The 17,627-nt window shown below is 38.3% G+C and overlaps 2 protein-coding genes across 2 annotated transcripts; one reads left to right on the plus strand and one right to left on the minus strand.

Moving 5' to 3' along the window:
• Positions 1 to 9,436: 9,436 nt before the first annotated feature.
• On the minus strand, positions 9,437 to 10,434 carry LOC139196123 (uncharacterized). The gene is made up of 2 exons (XM_070821783.1): positions 10,124 to 10,434; positions 9,437 to 10,034 (listed from the first exon to the last, which is right to left on the minus strand). Exons 1-2 carry the CDS (start codon positions 10,432 to 10,434, stop codon positions 9,437 to 9,439), a joined length of 909 nt encoding a protein of 302 aa, XP_070677884.1.
• A 1,913-nt stretch (positions 10,435 to 12,347) lies between these two features.
• LOC103409284 (endo-1,4-beta-xylanase 5-like) lies at positions 12,348 to 15,444 on the plus strand. The gene is made up of 7 exons (XM_008348096.3): positions 12,348 to 12,528; positions 13,003 to 13,049; positions 13,143 to 13,362; positions 13,468 to 13,631; positions 13,737 to 13,835; positions 13,916 to 14,704; positions 14,892 to 15,444. The coding sequence occupies exons 1-7, from the start codon at positions 12,471 to 12,473 to the stop codon at positions 15,246 to 15,248; spliced, it is 1,734 nt and encodes a 577-aa protein (XP_008346318.1). The 5' UTR covers positions 12,348 to 12,470; the 3' UTR covers positions 15,249 to 15,444.
• The last annotated feature ends 2,183 nt before the right edge of the window (positions 15,445 to 17,627 follow it).

A 17,627-nucleotide genomic window follows, 5' to 3' on the forward strand; every position in this document is an offset into this window, starting at 1 on the left:
TAGCAGTTGCCTTTCATTTTTGCGCGTTACCAGGGCTTGGTTTATGCTTCCACCCGTGCCATTTTTAAAACTCTTGTATAGCCTGCAACTTGCAATGCATCTCCAATGGATTTAAAGCCGATCCTCTCCATAATTGGCAAGAGAGAGTTCTGACTCCTGGTTGCTGCATGGCGTATATGGCAGGAACGAAACTCACTACATGTTAGTTATTAAACTGTTTGTCTAGACTTATGCTAATTAACAACGCCTTAATAAGTGATTGTTCATAAAATTTTGCTATTTTTCCAACTACTCAAATCAAGGTTTATGTTCGTTTGTTATCGCGAGATGCGATGAATTCTATGACGGTACTGTGACTTCAATAATGTGGAGTGGCAGTTAGAGTTTAGAGTTATGAGTTACTTTAGAGTTTTGGTTATGATAGTATTTGTGGCTTCGAGTTTTGCTTAAATGTGGCAATGTGTGGGAATGTCGGTAGTTTTTCCATATTAAAGTTAGTATCTTTGATGGATCTAGACATGTTGATGTACACAGAAAAGGAAATTTATAACATGTGGAGCCTTATTGCTTAAGAACATACACTCCTACAGTTAAGTTTAGAGTTGTTAACTAAACCAACTTCATTAAAAGAGCGGGGGATTGTTGTTATTTACACTGATAAAATCTAAAAGAGAGATTGTTGTTATTTACACTAATAAAAATTTAATATACACTTTTTCATACACGAATACATAGAAGATAATACTATTGTTGGCTTTTGTCAATACCAATATAACATCTAAAAGAGTATCGTTGCTATTTACGCTGATAAAAATGTTATCATGCATTTTCACACATGAATAAGTAGAAGATAAAGGAGTTGGAATTTCATGAATATTTTCGAGTACCAATAACAATCTAAATATAAAGTTTAAACTCTAATCTCAAAATGAAGATGTCTTTACTTGCATGCAACGAGAGAACTTGAAATTGTTTGAATCTTGGATTCCCTACAACATGGGCATTATAATAATTCTAACTGCCTTATTTCCCTTGTATTTACTTTCACAAGGTGATTTCCTCCCCACCCATCATTGGGGGTGGGGAATGCCCTACTCACCTAAGGTCCTAGGAGCATGTTTAATTTGACCTTAATTTGATAATAAATCTGTCACCCACTTGACTTATCCTTCATACAGCCAATCAGTTTAATGCTCCACTTACAAACTAATACATGTACAATAAAGAAAAAAAAAAGTGTTCATGCTCCATATTAAAGTTCACAATTCCACACTTGGAGAAAATTTTAATTGTGACAGGAACACAAGTGGTACACCACGTGTTTTAATAGAAGTGGTGAGAAATTTTATTTTTTAAGTGATTAACTTTTTAGCACACATATTCTACCATTTGTATAATGACAAGTGATGTACCACTCCGTATACCGATCACACTAAAAAATCTCTCCCACACTTGGAAAATCCAAAATTAGATTAAATAAGCACTAAATGATCCCATACCCAATCCTTATTTCCCGTCTCGATTCATGATTTTCCTTGTTACAATTTAGTAAACACGACATCAATCCCTAAGCCATGTGGATCTTCACTACTGATAGGTTTATATTCATCGTTTGTTTTTAATACATTCGATATTATTTATACTAAGGGGGTGGGAGACTAAACATCACAATGGACTAGCCATAATAATTTGGTTTGAATTTATCTTTGTTGAAAATCGAACATAATGTTGTAGGCTTATTTGATTGAACGATCTAGGGTGTAGAGAGAGAGAGGGGGCCGGCCACTATTAGAGAGAAGAGAGATTGATTTAACTGTGAGGTGTGTTTGATTCACCCCATTGTGCCTTTATTTATAGTAGTAGGAAGGGGAAAACCTTTCCCTTTAGGATTACAACATTTAATAGGTAATCTAATCCTAATAGAAATATAAGATACATTCCCAGATTCCCTAGGATTTACACAATCACATTCCTATTCTAAATATGACTGCAACACTCCCTCTTGAGTGTGTAAATACTCAACAAACAATCGCATCAGATCTTCAGCAGATAAGGTAGAATAGTTGATGAAGTCATCGGCACAACGGGTGATCGGGAGTCTAGAACTATTTGAGCAAGTCAATGGAAGTCCTTTTGGAACTTTCATATAAATTTTCGTATCTAGATCCCCATAGAGACATGCAGTTACCACGTCCATAAGCTGCATATTCAGTTTTTCGAAAACTACCAAATTAAATAGGTGGCGGAACGTTATAACGTCCATTACGGGGGAATACGTCTCCTTGTAATCAATCCTTGGGCGCTGAGAAAAGCCTTGTGCTACGAGGCGTGCTTTGTATCGCATTATTTCATTCTTCTTATTACGTTTCCTCACGAAAACCCACTTGTAGCCAACGGGCTTCACGTGTGGTGGTGTAGGAATGATAGGTCCAAATACCTTACGTTTCGCGAGCAAATCGAGTTCGACTTGGATTGCTTGTTTCCAGTTTGACCAATCGGTTCTACGTCAGCATTCATCGACGGAATGTGGTTCAATGTCATCACTAAGCATGATGTCAATAGCTACTGAGTACGAGAATGCATCATCGACGATCATCTCATTCCTATTCCAAACCTCATCCAATAATGTGTAGTGGATCGAAATCTCACGATTCTCAGGAGGCTGGCATGTTTCGTTTGAAGCATCACCATAATCTAGAATAACCTCATGCGTTGGAACAGATGAGTGAGCGATAGTTGGATTCAAACTAAGGTCACTAGTTGGTGCAATTTTGCTTTTCCAGGGTTGTGAATCCTTTGAACTGAGGGGTCTGCCACGCTTCAGGGTTAGAGCAGATGATTGGCTAGCCGCCAATGCACCTTGCCGCGTGGAGGGTGCGGCTTCCCCATTTTCGAGGACGGTCCAACCTTCCCAGGCGGGTTGTTGACGTACGCGGGGTACATTTATCCTTGCAGGTGTGTTTGCAGCGGGTATATGTGATCTTGTCACCTTTGCTAGATCATTAAAAGCATCCGGCATGCTTTGAGCAATGCTCTGAAGATCTATAATTCGATGCACCTCAGTGTCAGACTGACAGTGCAAGGATCTAAATGAGACATAGTGGGAGCATACCACAACAATCCGCGACGTTCTACGTGAACCTTAGCATGCTTATCTTGCCGTAATGACAGAAATGATAGAAAGTGAAAAAACTGAATCTTTCATTTTGATTAATTAGAATCATACATCGAGAGAGTATTTTTTCATACATCAAATGAGTGCTGACTCAACACTTTACGTTAGCATCAGCTGGTCACAAAACTAACTCTAACAATACTAACTAGCTACCAGTAGTAATCTGATGTAGGTGATGTTCATGATTAGTTTGTGAACCTGCAGTACTTCTATCACACCCCCTCAAGCTGAAGGGAGTAGCATGCACTGAAAGCTTGCTTTGAAGATGATGAAACCTATGCATGGGTAAAGATTTAGTAAAAATATCAGCAATCTGCAGTATGATAGGAACATATTGAACCCCAATATGACCAAGAAAAACCTTCTCACGAATAAAGTGGTAATCGATTTCGACATGTTTTTTCCTAGCATGGGACACGGGATTTGAGGCCAGTGCAATGGCACTTTTATTGTCACAAAACACAATCGGAGTTCGGAGAAGAGGAAAATGAAGATCTCTAAGTATTTTGCAAATCCAAGTAATTTCAGATGCTGTATTAGCTAGAAAACGATGCTCTGCTTCAGTAGAGGATCTGGCCACTGTACTTTGCTTCTTAGCACTCCATGAAATTAAGTTTTGACCCAGAAAAACACAATAGCCACTTGTAGAGTGACGATTAACTGGGCAGCCAACCTAGTCTGCATCACTCCAAGCAGTGAGAACCTGAGTACCCTTAGTAAACCATACTCCGGAATCCACAGTTCCTTTTAGGTATCTCAAAATACGTTTAACAGCAGTAAAATGAATATCTCTAGGTGCATGCATATATTGGCAAACTAAGTTTACAGCAAAGGAAAGATCTGGCCGTGTACAAGTTAGGTACTGCAGAGCACCAACAATAGACCTGTATTGTGAAGGATAGATAAAAGAGTCCTTGAATGATCTAATTTTGTAGAACCAATCACAAGGTTTAGTAACCAACATATCAGTTTTCTTCAAAAAGATCCAAAGCATACTTAGATTGCACCATAAACAAACCTTTGTCTAATCTGTGGACTTCAATACCCAGAAAAAAATGAACATCACCTAAATCTTTGACTGGAAACAAATTACCAAGCTGTTGAATAATTTGTTGACAAAGAGAAGTAGAACTGCCGGTGATGATAATATCATCCACGTAAATTAAGGCCATATAAAGATCTTCGTAGCTTACATACAAAATTAGGTTTTGAACTGTCAACGAAGCCAGGAGGTTGCTGCATATATACACATTGCTTGAGATGCCAGTGTAAAAATGCATTACTCACATCAAGTTGATGAATAAACCAATCATAATGAATTGCCAAAGAAAATAAAATCCTGATAGTTGTTGGTTTGGCAACCGGAGAAAAAGTTTCAAAAAAATCCACCCCTTCTTGTTGATGAAAACCCTTTACAACAACTATGGTACCATCAGGTTTATGTTTAAGTTGAAACACCCATTTACAACCTACCAAATTGTAATGAGGACTGGGTGGAACCAACTCCCAGGTTTTAGTATTATATAAAGCCTGAAGATAAGTGGATGGTGGTGAAGGGAGAATAGTAAGGGAATCAGTAGAAACCTGCAGAGGATGTTTGGTAGCTGTAAACACTTTTGGTTTAAAAATGTCAGCTTTTGACCTAGTAACCATGGGATGTAAGTTTGAATGTTAGGCAAAGGCATTTGTTTCGATGGAAGAGGTTGGTAAAAGAGATGCAGGGGATGGGGGATGAGGAGATATATATGGTGTATAAGAAGAGGAAGGGGAATTAGAAGATGTAGGTGATGAGAGTAAATGAGCAGTAGTTAGAGGTAAATGATGAGAAACAGGAATTGTAAGAGAAAATGAGTGTGAAGGTGAAGGTGAAGGTGAAGGGATGGGTGAAGAGGCAGATGTAGTGGTTGGGAATGTTTGGTAGGGAAAGATAGATTCATCAAAGGTGACATGCTTAGAAATATAAAGTCTATTGGTAGAAGGATCTAGACATCGATAACCACTATGGTTTAAACTGTATCCCATGAAAACACAAAGTTTACTCTTCACATCCAACTTATCTTGGGCATAATGTTTTAACCATGGATAACATGCACATCCGAAAACCTTGAGAGTATGATATTTAGGAGGAGCTTTAAACAATTGTTGCCAAGGAGAAATATGAGAAAACTGATATGGGAGTCAGTTAATAAGCTAGACTGCAGTCTGAAAGGCTTCAACTCAAAATCGATGTTTGAGATAAAAGAGTTCTGCCCATTTCTACTATGTGACGGTGCTTTCTTTCAGCACAATTGTTTTGTTCAGGAGTATGGGGACAACTCAACTGATGAATAATTTTATGGGCATTTAGAAAAGATTGAAAGCTTTTACTAAAAAACTCACCCCCTGAATCTGATCTGAACCACTTTATTTTGGAATCAAACAAGTTCTGAACCTTAGCAGTAAATAGTTGAAAAACTGAACATACATCAGACTTGTGATATAGAGGATAAAACTAGCAATACTTCGAGAAATCATCCACAAAGATCACATAAAATTTGTAACCAGTACAAGACACTATGGGGGATGGGCCCCATACATCAAAGTGAATCAGTTGAAGTGGCCTAGTGGATGTACAAGGAAGATTAGTAAATGGTAAACGAGAAGCTTTGCCTATATGACAAGCAGAACAACCTGAAAGTGTACTATCAGGACCAACAATTGGCAGTTTGTTCTTATGCATAATACTAGTGATAATAGCACTATAGGGATGACCTAAACGTTTATGCCAGACATTAACATCAGCTTTAGCAATCATGAAGGTTGTAGGAGAAATGGTGATACCAGAAACACCATTAGAGGCCGTCTAATAGAAAGGATAGAGGCCACCTTCACTAGGGCCCTGAAAAAGCATCCTCCCAGTTTTTAGGTCCTTTATATAGAATCCCAAAGGATCAAATGTCAGTGAACATGCGTTATCAGTAACAAACTTGTAAACAGATAACAAGTTATGTGATGCCTTAGGAACCAGTATCATATCATTCAATCGAAAAGTAGCATTAGATGTATGTAATAATGCAGAACCAATATGAGAAATAAACAGACCTTTACCATCACCAACAAAGAGCTGTTCAGTGCCAGAATAAGGTATAACTGAGTTCAATGAAGTATGATTAGGTGTGACATGATGTGAAGTGCTACTATCTGTGAGCCAATAGCTTGATGTAGAGGATGTCATAGCAGACATTGCCGTAGGAGGTGTAGCAAAAAAATTCATGCCAATAGCTATACCAGAAGCAAACTGAAAGAGATAACGGCAGGTAGAAGCAAAGTGTCCAAATTGTAAACACAATTGGCACTATTTTGGCCGACCCGAGACAAGAAGATTGACCAAGATGTTGAAATCCAGAATTCTGACCAAAATTCGTAGGAGCAGTACCAAGTACACCACCATAGGTATTATTATTACGATTGGGACCAAATCTACGGCCAGTTGACTGATTAAGTCAATTTTGATTCGGAAATCGAGTACGAGAATTACCTTTGAAAGAAGTCGCACCAAATGGAGCTTGTTAAGTAGTGTAAGCATGAAAGGGCTTAGAAGCAAAAGACGAAGAAGCTCGTGATTTGTGTTTTTGAAGCGAAATCTCCTTACTCAATAACAGGCCATGAAGCTTATTAGCAAGCACAGGTTCAAGTCTGGTCTCAATGGAGTAAATAAATGACACGTAATCATCAGGTAAACCAGAAAGTATGTAGGCTATCAGATCTGATTCAGAGATCGGTTCACTGGTTGCGGCAAGTTTATCGGAGATCACCTTGATTGAGTTAAGATAGTCAGTCATAGAAGAATCACTTTTCTGAATTGTTTGAATCTTGGAGCGAAGGCTATGAACATGTGTGCGCGAAGCACCAACGAATCAACGCTTGAGAGATTGCCAGAGAGATCGAGAATCCTCCATACCAACCTTCAAAGGTAGCAGATCTTTAGATAGAGTAGAATGAATCCAAATCATCAGGATTTGATCTCACTCACACCATAGTTCATAAGCAGCGTTGAGAACTCGAGATCCAGCTGAATCAAGAACAAATTGAGGAGGACATGGATCTTTGCCATTTACAAGCCCTAAAAGCTTGAATCTATTCAAAATAGGAAGAAAGATGCTGCTCCAGGTGATGAAATTGTGACGGTTAAGCTTCGTCGGTACCATGCCCCTAATATTCTAAATAGTAATCGATTCGAGAGAAACAATCGAAGGATTGGAGACCTCATTGTGATGAGTATTACCGGAAGAATTTCTCGGAGAAGAAGAATTAAGAGAATTCAGAGTTGTCGTCATGAGAGGAATCAGATGAACTGCAGTAGAAATGGAAGAATTAGAGAAGCAGAGATTTGTTTGGGAGACATGAAAATGTGAGAAAATAAAATAAAGTATAAGAAAGGGGAAGCGTAGGATCGACGCGTTGTTAGACACCAGCAAGGGATACCATGATAGAAAGTGAAAAAACCGAATCTTTCATTTTGATTAATCAAAATCATACATCGAGACAGTAATTATACATACATCAAATGAGTACTGACTCAGCACTTTAACTTAGCAACAACTGGTCACAAAACTAACTATAACAATACTAACTAGCTACCAGTAGTAATATGATGTAGGTGATGTTCATGATTAGTTTGTGAACCTATAGTACTTCTATCAGGGAAGACTATCTCATCAAAGTGACAATCCGCAAAACGTGCGGTAAAGAGATATCTTGTCAAGGGTTCTAAGTAGCGAACAATTGATGCGAATCATAGCCGACATAGATTCCTATTTTTCTCTGAGGACCCATTTTGGTACATAGCGGCGGTGCTATTGGCACATAAATGGCACATAAATGGCACATTCAAACACCCGTAAATGCGAGACGTCAGGCTTGTATCTAGTGACCAACTATAACTGTGAATGTGGTTGGGTAGCGGTGGGCCTCAGGCAGACCAACATAGCTGGGTGCAATATTGCATAACCTCAGGCAGATACCCGCAATTTGGTTCTCATAACCAAAGTCCGAGCTATTAATTGAAGGCGCTTTATAAAAGCTTCTGCCAAGCCGTTTTGGGTGTGAACATGGGGTACAAGATGTTACACATTTATCCTTACTGACATGCAATGATCGTCAAAAGTCTGTGACGTAAACTCTCTAGCGTTATCTAGTCGAATCAACTTGATCAGATAATCAAGGTGGTGAGCCTTTAACTTAATGATTTGAGCTAGGAGTTTAGCAAACGCGGTGTTGCGTGTGGACAACAAGCAAACATGTGACCATCGTGTCGATGCATTAACCAACACCATAAAGTATTTGAATGGTTCGCAGGTTGGTTGGATAGGTCCACAAATGTCCCCTTGAATCATTTGAAGAAATTTAGGGGGGTTGTGAATAATCTTTGTATATGAGGGTTGAGTATTCAACTTCCCTAAAGAACACGCTTTGCATGGTAGGAGTCCAACATATGGATGTAACTTATGTCCGTGTGAAGATTTGAGGATACGGCGCATCATGTCACGTTTAGGATGTCCCATACAATCATGCCAAAGCAACAAAGTATCCGGGAACTCAGGCATAGGGTCGGCCACACTGTGGGCTTCTATGCCGCAAATGGTTGTGATGTACAACCCACTCGGCAAACGTTCCAATTTCTCGTGAATATGCTTCTGGCCATATTCATACGAAGTGATACAAAGAAATTCAGAACCATGATCTTCAGTGGTTTCAAGATGATATTGATTATCTCGAATATCTCTAAAACTCAACAACGTTTTTCCAGAACGTGGAGAATATAGTGCCTCTTTAATGGTCAGAATTGTACCATTAAATTAGACAACATGATACATGCCTTTCTGTATCTTTCAATCAGGTTGGATGAGCCTGAGAGAGTTGTTAAAGACCTTTCTTGGGTATGAAGTTAGTAAAATAGTGTCATTCACCCAAGATGATATGCGTGGTTGCACTATCTGCCAGACAACTAACTTCCCCACTAGACATACCTAAAAATAAATTGATTGAATTGGTCACATGTATAAATATAAGTCCATTCATTTAATTAAACAATTCGAGAAAATAATATCCATTCAAATAACAATCCATAATTCAAAACAAACCAAAACCAAACAAATTATTCCAAATACTTAGAAAAATTGTTCAAAATTAAACCATAAACCTAGCAAAATAGGGGGGTAGGGCCAGCCATTCCTAGTGGGTTCGGCCACTAGGGGTAAACACCCTAAATACATGTCTATTTTATTCATCCATAGGAGTTGATGCCTTCTGGAAATCCGATATCCTCATTGATGTAGTTGCATCTTCCGGATGATCCATATGTGCAAAGTTAGATTGACAACGGGAATGATACTTGGCAATAGCCTCAAGGAAAACTCGGCATACGCGTGACCAATGATCCTTTGATCCACAGCGATAACACATGTCCAGTTCAGTAGAAGCAGCCTGAACGGGAGCTTTGCCCTTGTTCTTGAAGTTTGGAACCTTAGGGGTGAGTGGTGGACGCTGCTGAGTCACATTTCTTCTCTTAGGTGCGGCACTCTGTTGACCTTGGGCCCATGTTTGGGCTTGCCGCCCATTGCCGCGGCCACGACGGTTCTTTCGTCGTTTATGGGTGCTAGAATAGGTCGCATGCGCTTCAAGCGCGAAGTTCGAGCCAGTGGGTCGAGCTTGATGATTCTTCATCAAAAGTTGGTTCTGCTTTTCAGCGAGAAGTAAAACAAAGATCAAATCTAAAAACTTGGTGAATTTCTGTGCCTGTATTGTTACTGCAGGACAATATTGGTGGCATGGAAGGTCGAATGAGTATTTTCCAAGAGATCTGATTCGGTTAGTTCCACTTTGCAGAATTTCAACAGAGAATGGATTCTACAAACTTCAGAGTTGTATTTATTCACAGACTTAAAGTCCTAGAAGCGAAAATGATGCCAGTCATGTCTTGCTTTAGGCAAGTATATGTTTTTCTGGTGATCGAAACGGTTGGCTAGAGCAAGCCAGAGGGTGCGTGGGTCTTCCTCAGCGAGATACTCAGTCTGCAGTGCATCATAAATATGTCTTCGGAGGAAGATCATTGTAATAGCTTTCTGAGCTTCGTCAACAGGTTTGTTGGCAATAGGTGCCTCGATGGTGGCTCTAATACCCTTTGCAGTGAGATGGAGCTTCACGTCTTGAACCCACTTTAGATAGTTTCTTCCAGAGACTTTTAGAGCGGAGAAATCGAGCTTGTTCAAGTTTGACATGTCCCTAAAACGGAGGGAAAAACGTGATTAGTCATATGGTAAGCCATAGACATATATCGTAGAACATACAAGTTCTATAGACATGTAGTGGTTTAATTTATGCATGAAAACTACGGGTTTCATGTGGTATGTTTTGAATGAAAACTTCGGGTTTCAAAGGCACTAAATTTGAAACTACAGGTTCAATTTAGTTTTATGAACAATTAGTTCATAATGAGAGGTTCCTGCAAGAAACACAGAATGCAATATACTAACTAAGTGTAGTGGATTTGAGGTTTTTCGGGAACTCAAGTATGAGAGCTTTGTTACTACGCAAGTATGTGACGATTCAAAGTATAAAAATAAATTATTGAATCGTTAATGTCCAAAAGTGATCTTCAGGTTAATAATTTTGGATTCATTATCAGATTAATGGACTGCAGGTCATTAATTAATTCAATAAATCGGGCCACATGGGGTCGATTGTAGAAGCTAAATAATATTAAAATAATATTATTGGATTGAAAATATAGCCCCAAAATAATTTTGGGTTTGGTTTTGTGGGTAAGGGCATGGGTATGGGTGCCTTAAGCATAAGGTGAGGCCCAAAAAAACCTTGGGGTGGTCTGCAAGCCACGGTGAAGGGAGGAAACCCCAACCGCAAGCTGGGTTTCGAAATTAGACCATGAAGGGGGCATGGAAACAAACCCAGCACATGTTGGCTTATGGGCGAGCACGCGGGAAAGGCCAGTGAAGGTTGGGACCTGGGCCGTGGGCATGGGAAGCTAAGCCCAGCGCATGGGCTAGCTGTTGATGATGCATGCCGTGACATAAGGGGCCCAACAAGCTAGGCTTGCGGGCTGTGAACCAGAAACTAGGGCTGCAGGCCAGTGGTTGTGGAGCAGCAAGCCCTACAAGGGCTGCGCAGGTAGTCCAAAGAGGGTGATGCCATCCCATGGTGAGACAAAAAACATACCCAATTTTCGAACCTAGGGTTTCAGAAAAACCCAAATTTGCTTCTAATTTAATTTTATATTTTGACTCACAAATTCCACATAACAATTTAATTGTGCGATGCATGAAACAAATATATATATATATATATATATATATTGTGACAAATATATGAACATATGCAATATATATATCGAAAGGAAAATATAAACATAGAGGGGTTCATGCATCATGGGGAATGTTTTCATGCTTTGTGGACGTTTCAAATATCTTCTTTTATTTTAAGTGTACTTGATTAGCAGAAAACGAATAAGCCTTTGAATTTGGTGGATGATGGCCTCCTCCAATGATGTGTCAATTCCTCAGCTTCTGGCAAGAGCGTGCTGATAATGTATTGTAGGCCTATTTGATTGAACGATTTAGGATATAGAGAGAGAGAGGGGGCCGACCACTATTAGAGAGGAGAGATTGATTTAATTGTGAGGTGTGCTTGATTCACCCCATTGTGCCTTTATTTATAATAGTAGGAAAGATAAAACCTTTCCCTTTAGGATTACAAAATTTAATAGGTAATCTAATCCTAATAGGAATATATGATACATTCCTAGATTCCCTAGGATTTACACAATCATATTTCTATTCTAAATATGACTGCAACACATAAAACTTTTTACTTATAAGTGAAAAGAAATATCACTAGACCATGACTTATATTAATAGCATTATCCTTCTAGTAATCCTACAATTTAAAGAGAATACATAAATAAAATCCTAAGGCGACATGGATTGAGACATTAAAGACGGAAAATAAGCATCGCGATTCTTTCCCAAATTAAGACAGTGTAAAAGCGGAAAGAAAATTGTAAACTTGCCAAAACGATTGGAATAATTAATTATTTTTGTTATTATAATACAAAATCCCAACTTTATATAGAATCTGGGCATGTACCGAGCAGCATTCACCTCCCTATAAATTACAACGCATGATTTGCTTCAACTCAGGCCACTGCTTCTCACTCTACAGCGTTCTCTCTCTCTCTCTCTCTCTCTCTCTCTGCCTTTCTGATCTGTTCGTCGGTTTTTGAACTAGCAATCGACCTACAATGAAGATTCGGGGCAAAAACATTCTGCTTGTGTTGTTATGGGCTTTCGCTTTTGCAGGTTTGCTTTGTATTTCTATCATCTTGTTATGAAAAATTGACTTTGAGCTTGTGTAAAGCTTCAGAATGAAGATTAAACGCTTATTGGCACGGTCTCTCATTATCGTTAATTTTGGTGTTAATGTTGAATTCGTTTGGTGGGGCCCATCGACTAAGCCTTCTGGGGAGAATAACTTCCCTATCCCCAATTTTATACAGCCAGTTACACCTAAAAGGCACAATCGAGGCCAAGACACCTATAAGTCGCCCTAAGCAAGGGAACAATACTGCTATATTGACGCTGATGAGCCATAACTTGTGCCTCAAGGCAAAACAGTACTGCTATTGTTTGATTCTGCTATCATAGGAGGATTTTTTATTTTGCATTTAAGCGATATCAAAATTATTACCTTGACAACATTACCTATGTATTTTAATTTTATTTCATCACAACATAATACGATGAACAATTAAACAATTGCTTTGTGCTTTACAGGGATTGAAGTAAATTGCTTATCCTATGATTACACAGCCAGTATTGAGGCAAGTTTCCCAACAATTGTTTTGTAAAGTTTACATAGAGATATCAATTAAATCTAACAAATTTGTGACCTCTTTTGTTCCTCTTGTTTACAGTGTTTGGCAAAGCCTCACAAACCACAATATCGTGGAGGAATCATTGTAAACTCGGAACTTAATGATGGCCTGAAAGGATGGTCTGCTTTCGGCAATGCAAAAATACAACACCGATATTCAGAAGGCAACAAATTCATTGTGGCATATGGTAGAAACCAGCCACATGACAGTATTTCTCAGAAGACCTACTTGCATAGAAACAAGCTCTACACCTTCTCTGGTACTTACCCTATTACTCTCTTTTTTACTGATTAATGATATAATTATTAGTTAATTAATAAATCAGTCGATAATTGTACAATATATCTGGTTTGTGTTGGTGCAGCTTGGATACAAGTGAGTAGCGGTAGTGCTCCGGTGACAGCAATTTTCAAGACAAATAGCGTATTTGTACATGCTGGTGCGATTGTAGCCGAATCCGGTTGCTGGTCCATGCTCAAGGGTGGCCTTACTGTCAATGCCACGGGTCCTGCCGAGCTCTACTTTGAGGTATTTGTTTTAGCTATTTGTACGACATTTACTGATTTTTTTTACGTTACAATGAATTAGTACGTTAATCTCTTATAACTGACAATTGTTAAATTAATAATTCAGAGCAAGAACGCATCTGTTGGAATCTTTGTTGATAGCATCTCCTTACAACCATTCACTGAGAAGCAGTGGTATTCTCATCAACAACAAAGCATTGAGAAGGTGAGTTTAATCAGGCCATATAATTAATCGTTAAACAAGGCTAATTAAGCACAGATTAACTAGCTATACTCTTTTTACAGATTCGTAAGACGAATGTGAGAGTTCAAGCAGTCGATGAGCAAGCAAATCCACTAGAAAATGCAACAATAACCATCCAACAAAAGGCTGCAGGCTTCCCTTTCGGTGTCGCAATCAACAAGAACATCTTAACCAACACGGCCTACCAAAACTGGTTCACTTCAAGGCCCTTCACGGTCACGACATTCGAAGATGAAATGAAATGGTACAGCACGGAGCCTTCTTTGGGCCGTGAGGACTACTCTGCCGCTGATGCCTTGCTTCAGTTTGCAAAACAACACAAGATTGCAGTCCGAGGCCACAACGTGTTCTGGGACGATCCTCATTACCAGCCCAGTTGGCTCAACTCGCTCTCTGGCCGACAATTCTCTGATGCTGCGTACAAGAGGCTCACTTCTGTCATGGGAAGATACAAGGGACAAGTCATTGCTTGGGATGTTTGTAACGAAAATTTGCACTTTAACTTCTTTGAGAGTAAGATGGGTGCAAATGCTTCAGCTGAATTTTACAATTGGGCTAGTAAAGCCGATGGAACAACCACATTGTTTTTGAATGACTACAATACCATTGAGGAGAGTGGAGATCAAGATTCGACGCCGGCTAAGTACCTTCAGAAGCTGCGAGACATACAAGGGTTTCCTGGTAACGAAAATGTGAAGATGGCGATTGGCCTCGAGTCACATTTCAAGACTCCTAACATTCCGTACATAAGATCTTCTATTGATACTCTTGCTGCTGCAAAGGTGCCAATTTGGATTACAGAGTTGGACGTCGAAAGTAGTCCCGATCAGGTAAAATACTTCGCCTTTCCAGTTTCCACCCATTGTATAATTGATTTTGCATTCGATACATTAAATTTTACATGATATCAGGGCGAGCAATTTATTTATGTCACATGTGAAGGGAAGTATTGATTATATAAATAAAAATCACAATTTTGTGGATTTGCAAGCTTTTGTTTTTTGGTTGTATATGCAGGCATCATACTTGGAGCAGATTCTTAGGGAAGTGCATGCTCACCCTCAGATTCAAGGCATTGTGATTTGGTCCGCATGGAAACCTTGGGGCTGCTACAGGATGTGTTTGACGGACAACAATTTCAAGAACTTGCCCACCGGTGATGTTGTTGACAAGCTCTCACATGAGTTTGGTTTAACTTCTGACGAAATTTTTGTCACGACAGATGCTAATGGCTTCTTCGAAGCCTCCCTTTTCCAGGGCGATTACGAAGTCAAAATTACTCATCCTTTCGTAAACTCCCCCTTGGTTTCGGGTTTGAATGTGGCACCATCTGTCGAGTCCCCGCAACAAATGCAGCTTCAAGTTAATGTTTGAGTTTTGTTCACTAGGGAGTTCTGTTCATTTTTGTTTATTAGTAGGATAATGCAAAGAAGATCATTTATTTAAATCATAATCTGTAAACCATATAATGTGGTCGGCGATTAATTTTTTTTTTATTTTAGTTTTTGCTTAAAATTTACTCACGAAAGTGTTTGTTCTCTTTTGTAATGAATGACAAAACATTTGTTCATTACTGAGGCTACCTATGTAGGGATGGCAACAAATCGGTTTGGGGACAGAAATGCTATATCCATCTCCATAATCACGAAAATTAACCATATCCATAACTACGAAAATTAACTATATCCATAACCGCAAATTAACCATCGGGTATTATCCATAACCATACCCACTGGATAACGGATTCCCCATCGGTTAACAGTTATATCCATTTTTGTTAATATAAAAAATACATTCGCTCAATTGACGGATGATAATTTAGTAAATATTAATTCCGTCATTAAATATTTGATGTATAAAATGATTTAATTAATCGATCTTGTGGAGCATAAAAATTAAAGCTAAACATTGATAATGTTGGTTGATCTTTGATATCTCCCATAAATACCATTAAATTCTCATAAATTTTGGTTCATATCAAAACTTTTGAACTTTGCCACAAAATGCAACTCACACAATGCAATTTTGTATTCTCAAGGTAATGAATTCGGTGAATAATGAATACATACATACATATATATATATGTGTGTGTGTGTACATATATTATATAATACTTTAATATTATATATAATTATAAGAAAAACTAATGAAAATGGTTTGAAAACTTTGAGTTTTAACGATAAGAATAAAGGGTAAAATGAATAGTACCAGGATTGACTTTTTAGTGTAAAAATATGGTTTTTCATTAAAATGAACAGTACCAAGAGCTTTTCGTTAAAGTTCTCATAATAATATTATTTATTATTCAGTTCGGATTCATGTACGGATATAGATTGGGACCCCTATAACCATATCTAAAACCATAACCAAATAATATTCACGGTTTTCCCCATACATAATTCATACCCAAATCCAATCTATTCAGATGGTTATTCATGGTTATAACGTTTAACGGTTAAAATTGTCATCTTAACCTACGTAAGTACCTAGGGCACTTCTCAAACCAAATGGATTCGGATAGGGCTCAAATACAAGGATTTCCAAATTGTTAAGAGATATACTGTATAAGTATGACGTGATTAGATACTCCGACACAAGACTTTCACCAAATTTGGGGGATAAAATGTGCAAAATAATGTAAATAAAATTGCTACATTTTCTCTTATCAATGCCAATTTCTTACTCTTTGTAAGCACTCTGAAAGGTGCAAAAGAGAGTACAAAAACAGAGGTATTTTAAAATACCTCATTTTGTTTCAACAGTTTTCTTCTTCTTTTTTCTTCTTCTTGTGCCGGTCGAACTGACGACCTCGTGGACCTCATGTGAAACACAAAGCCACTAGGCCACAGAGAGACCGGCAGTGTCTCTGCTTTGCTTTATTCTATTTGTGGAGGAAAATACCAAAAAGGGTGGAATCGTCCCACTTTCCCTTTGAATTTTGACTCTGTGTCTGTATTTTTGAAAATTCACAACAGCTTGTACCAGTGAGTCGCTCGAAGCAATATCTGATGCAGCGAAATACTTACACTGGAGATATAACCTCTACCCATGTCCCGTAATTGATAGAAGTGTTGTTTACCATTGAGATTAGGTTAAGCTTTATGCTTTTAATGATTCCGATGGTTTGGAATACTTAGAAGTCCAAGTAGGGTATTGCAGGATACTCTTAATGAGAAGTCACCTATCTTGAGTGAGGAATATATAGGTCGCTTTTATGAGAATTTTCTTAGGGGCTTAATTCTCTAAAGCACTCATGAAAAATTGGAAATTGTTTACGGCTGAAATGAACACAACTAAGCAACCATGAAATGTCTAGAAGGGTATTGTGTGATTACTATTGTCTTGGTTTACACAAACGGCTGAGCAATTTAAGACATCGCGCTTATTGATTAGCTAAGTAAATCCGATAGTAATTCACTACAGAAGGTTCAAAGCTAAAACTACCTATCCCGATTTAGTACTTTTGCAATTGAATTCTCTCTAGTGTCTACATTGTAATTCGCATAGTGTTGAGTCAATTTCCATTTGTGTGGGGGATGGTTAGAAAATTTAATAATAATAAAATATTATTATATTGATTTATTAGTTGAATGGAAATTAGAAGTAGTGTCGTTTGGTGGAAATATTCAAATAAAGAGTTGCATATTTTGATTTTCATAAATAGTCACATGCTTTCCAAAAAAGTACATGAAATTCTATACATAAGGAATCCCCCCTATAATCTCATTTAACAACTTTTGCATTCACATATT

This window comes from Malus domestica, chromosome 05 (assembly GCF_042453785.1).
Source record: "Malus domestica chromosome 05, GDT2T_hap1".
In the NCBI taxonomy this organism is placed as follows: domain Eukaryota; kingdom Viridiplantae; phylum Streptophyta; class Magnoliopsida; order Rosales; family Rosaceae; genus Malus; species Malus domestica.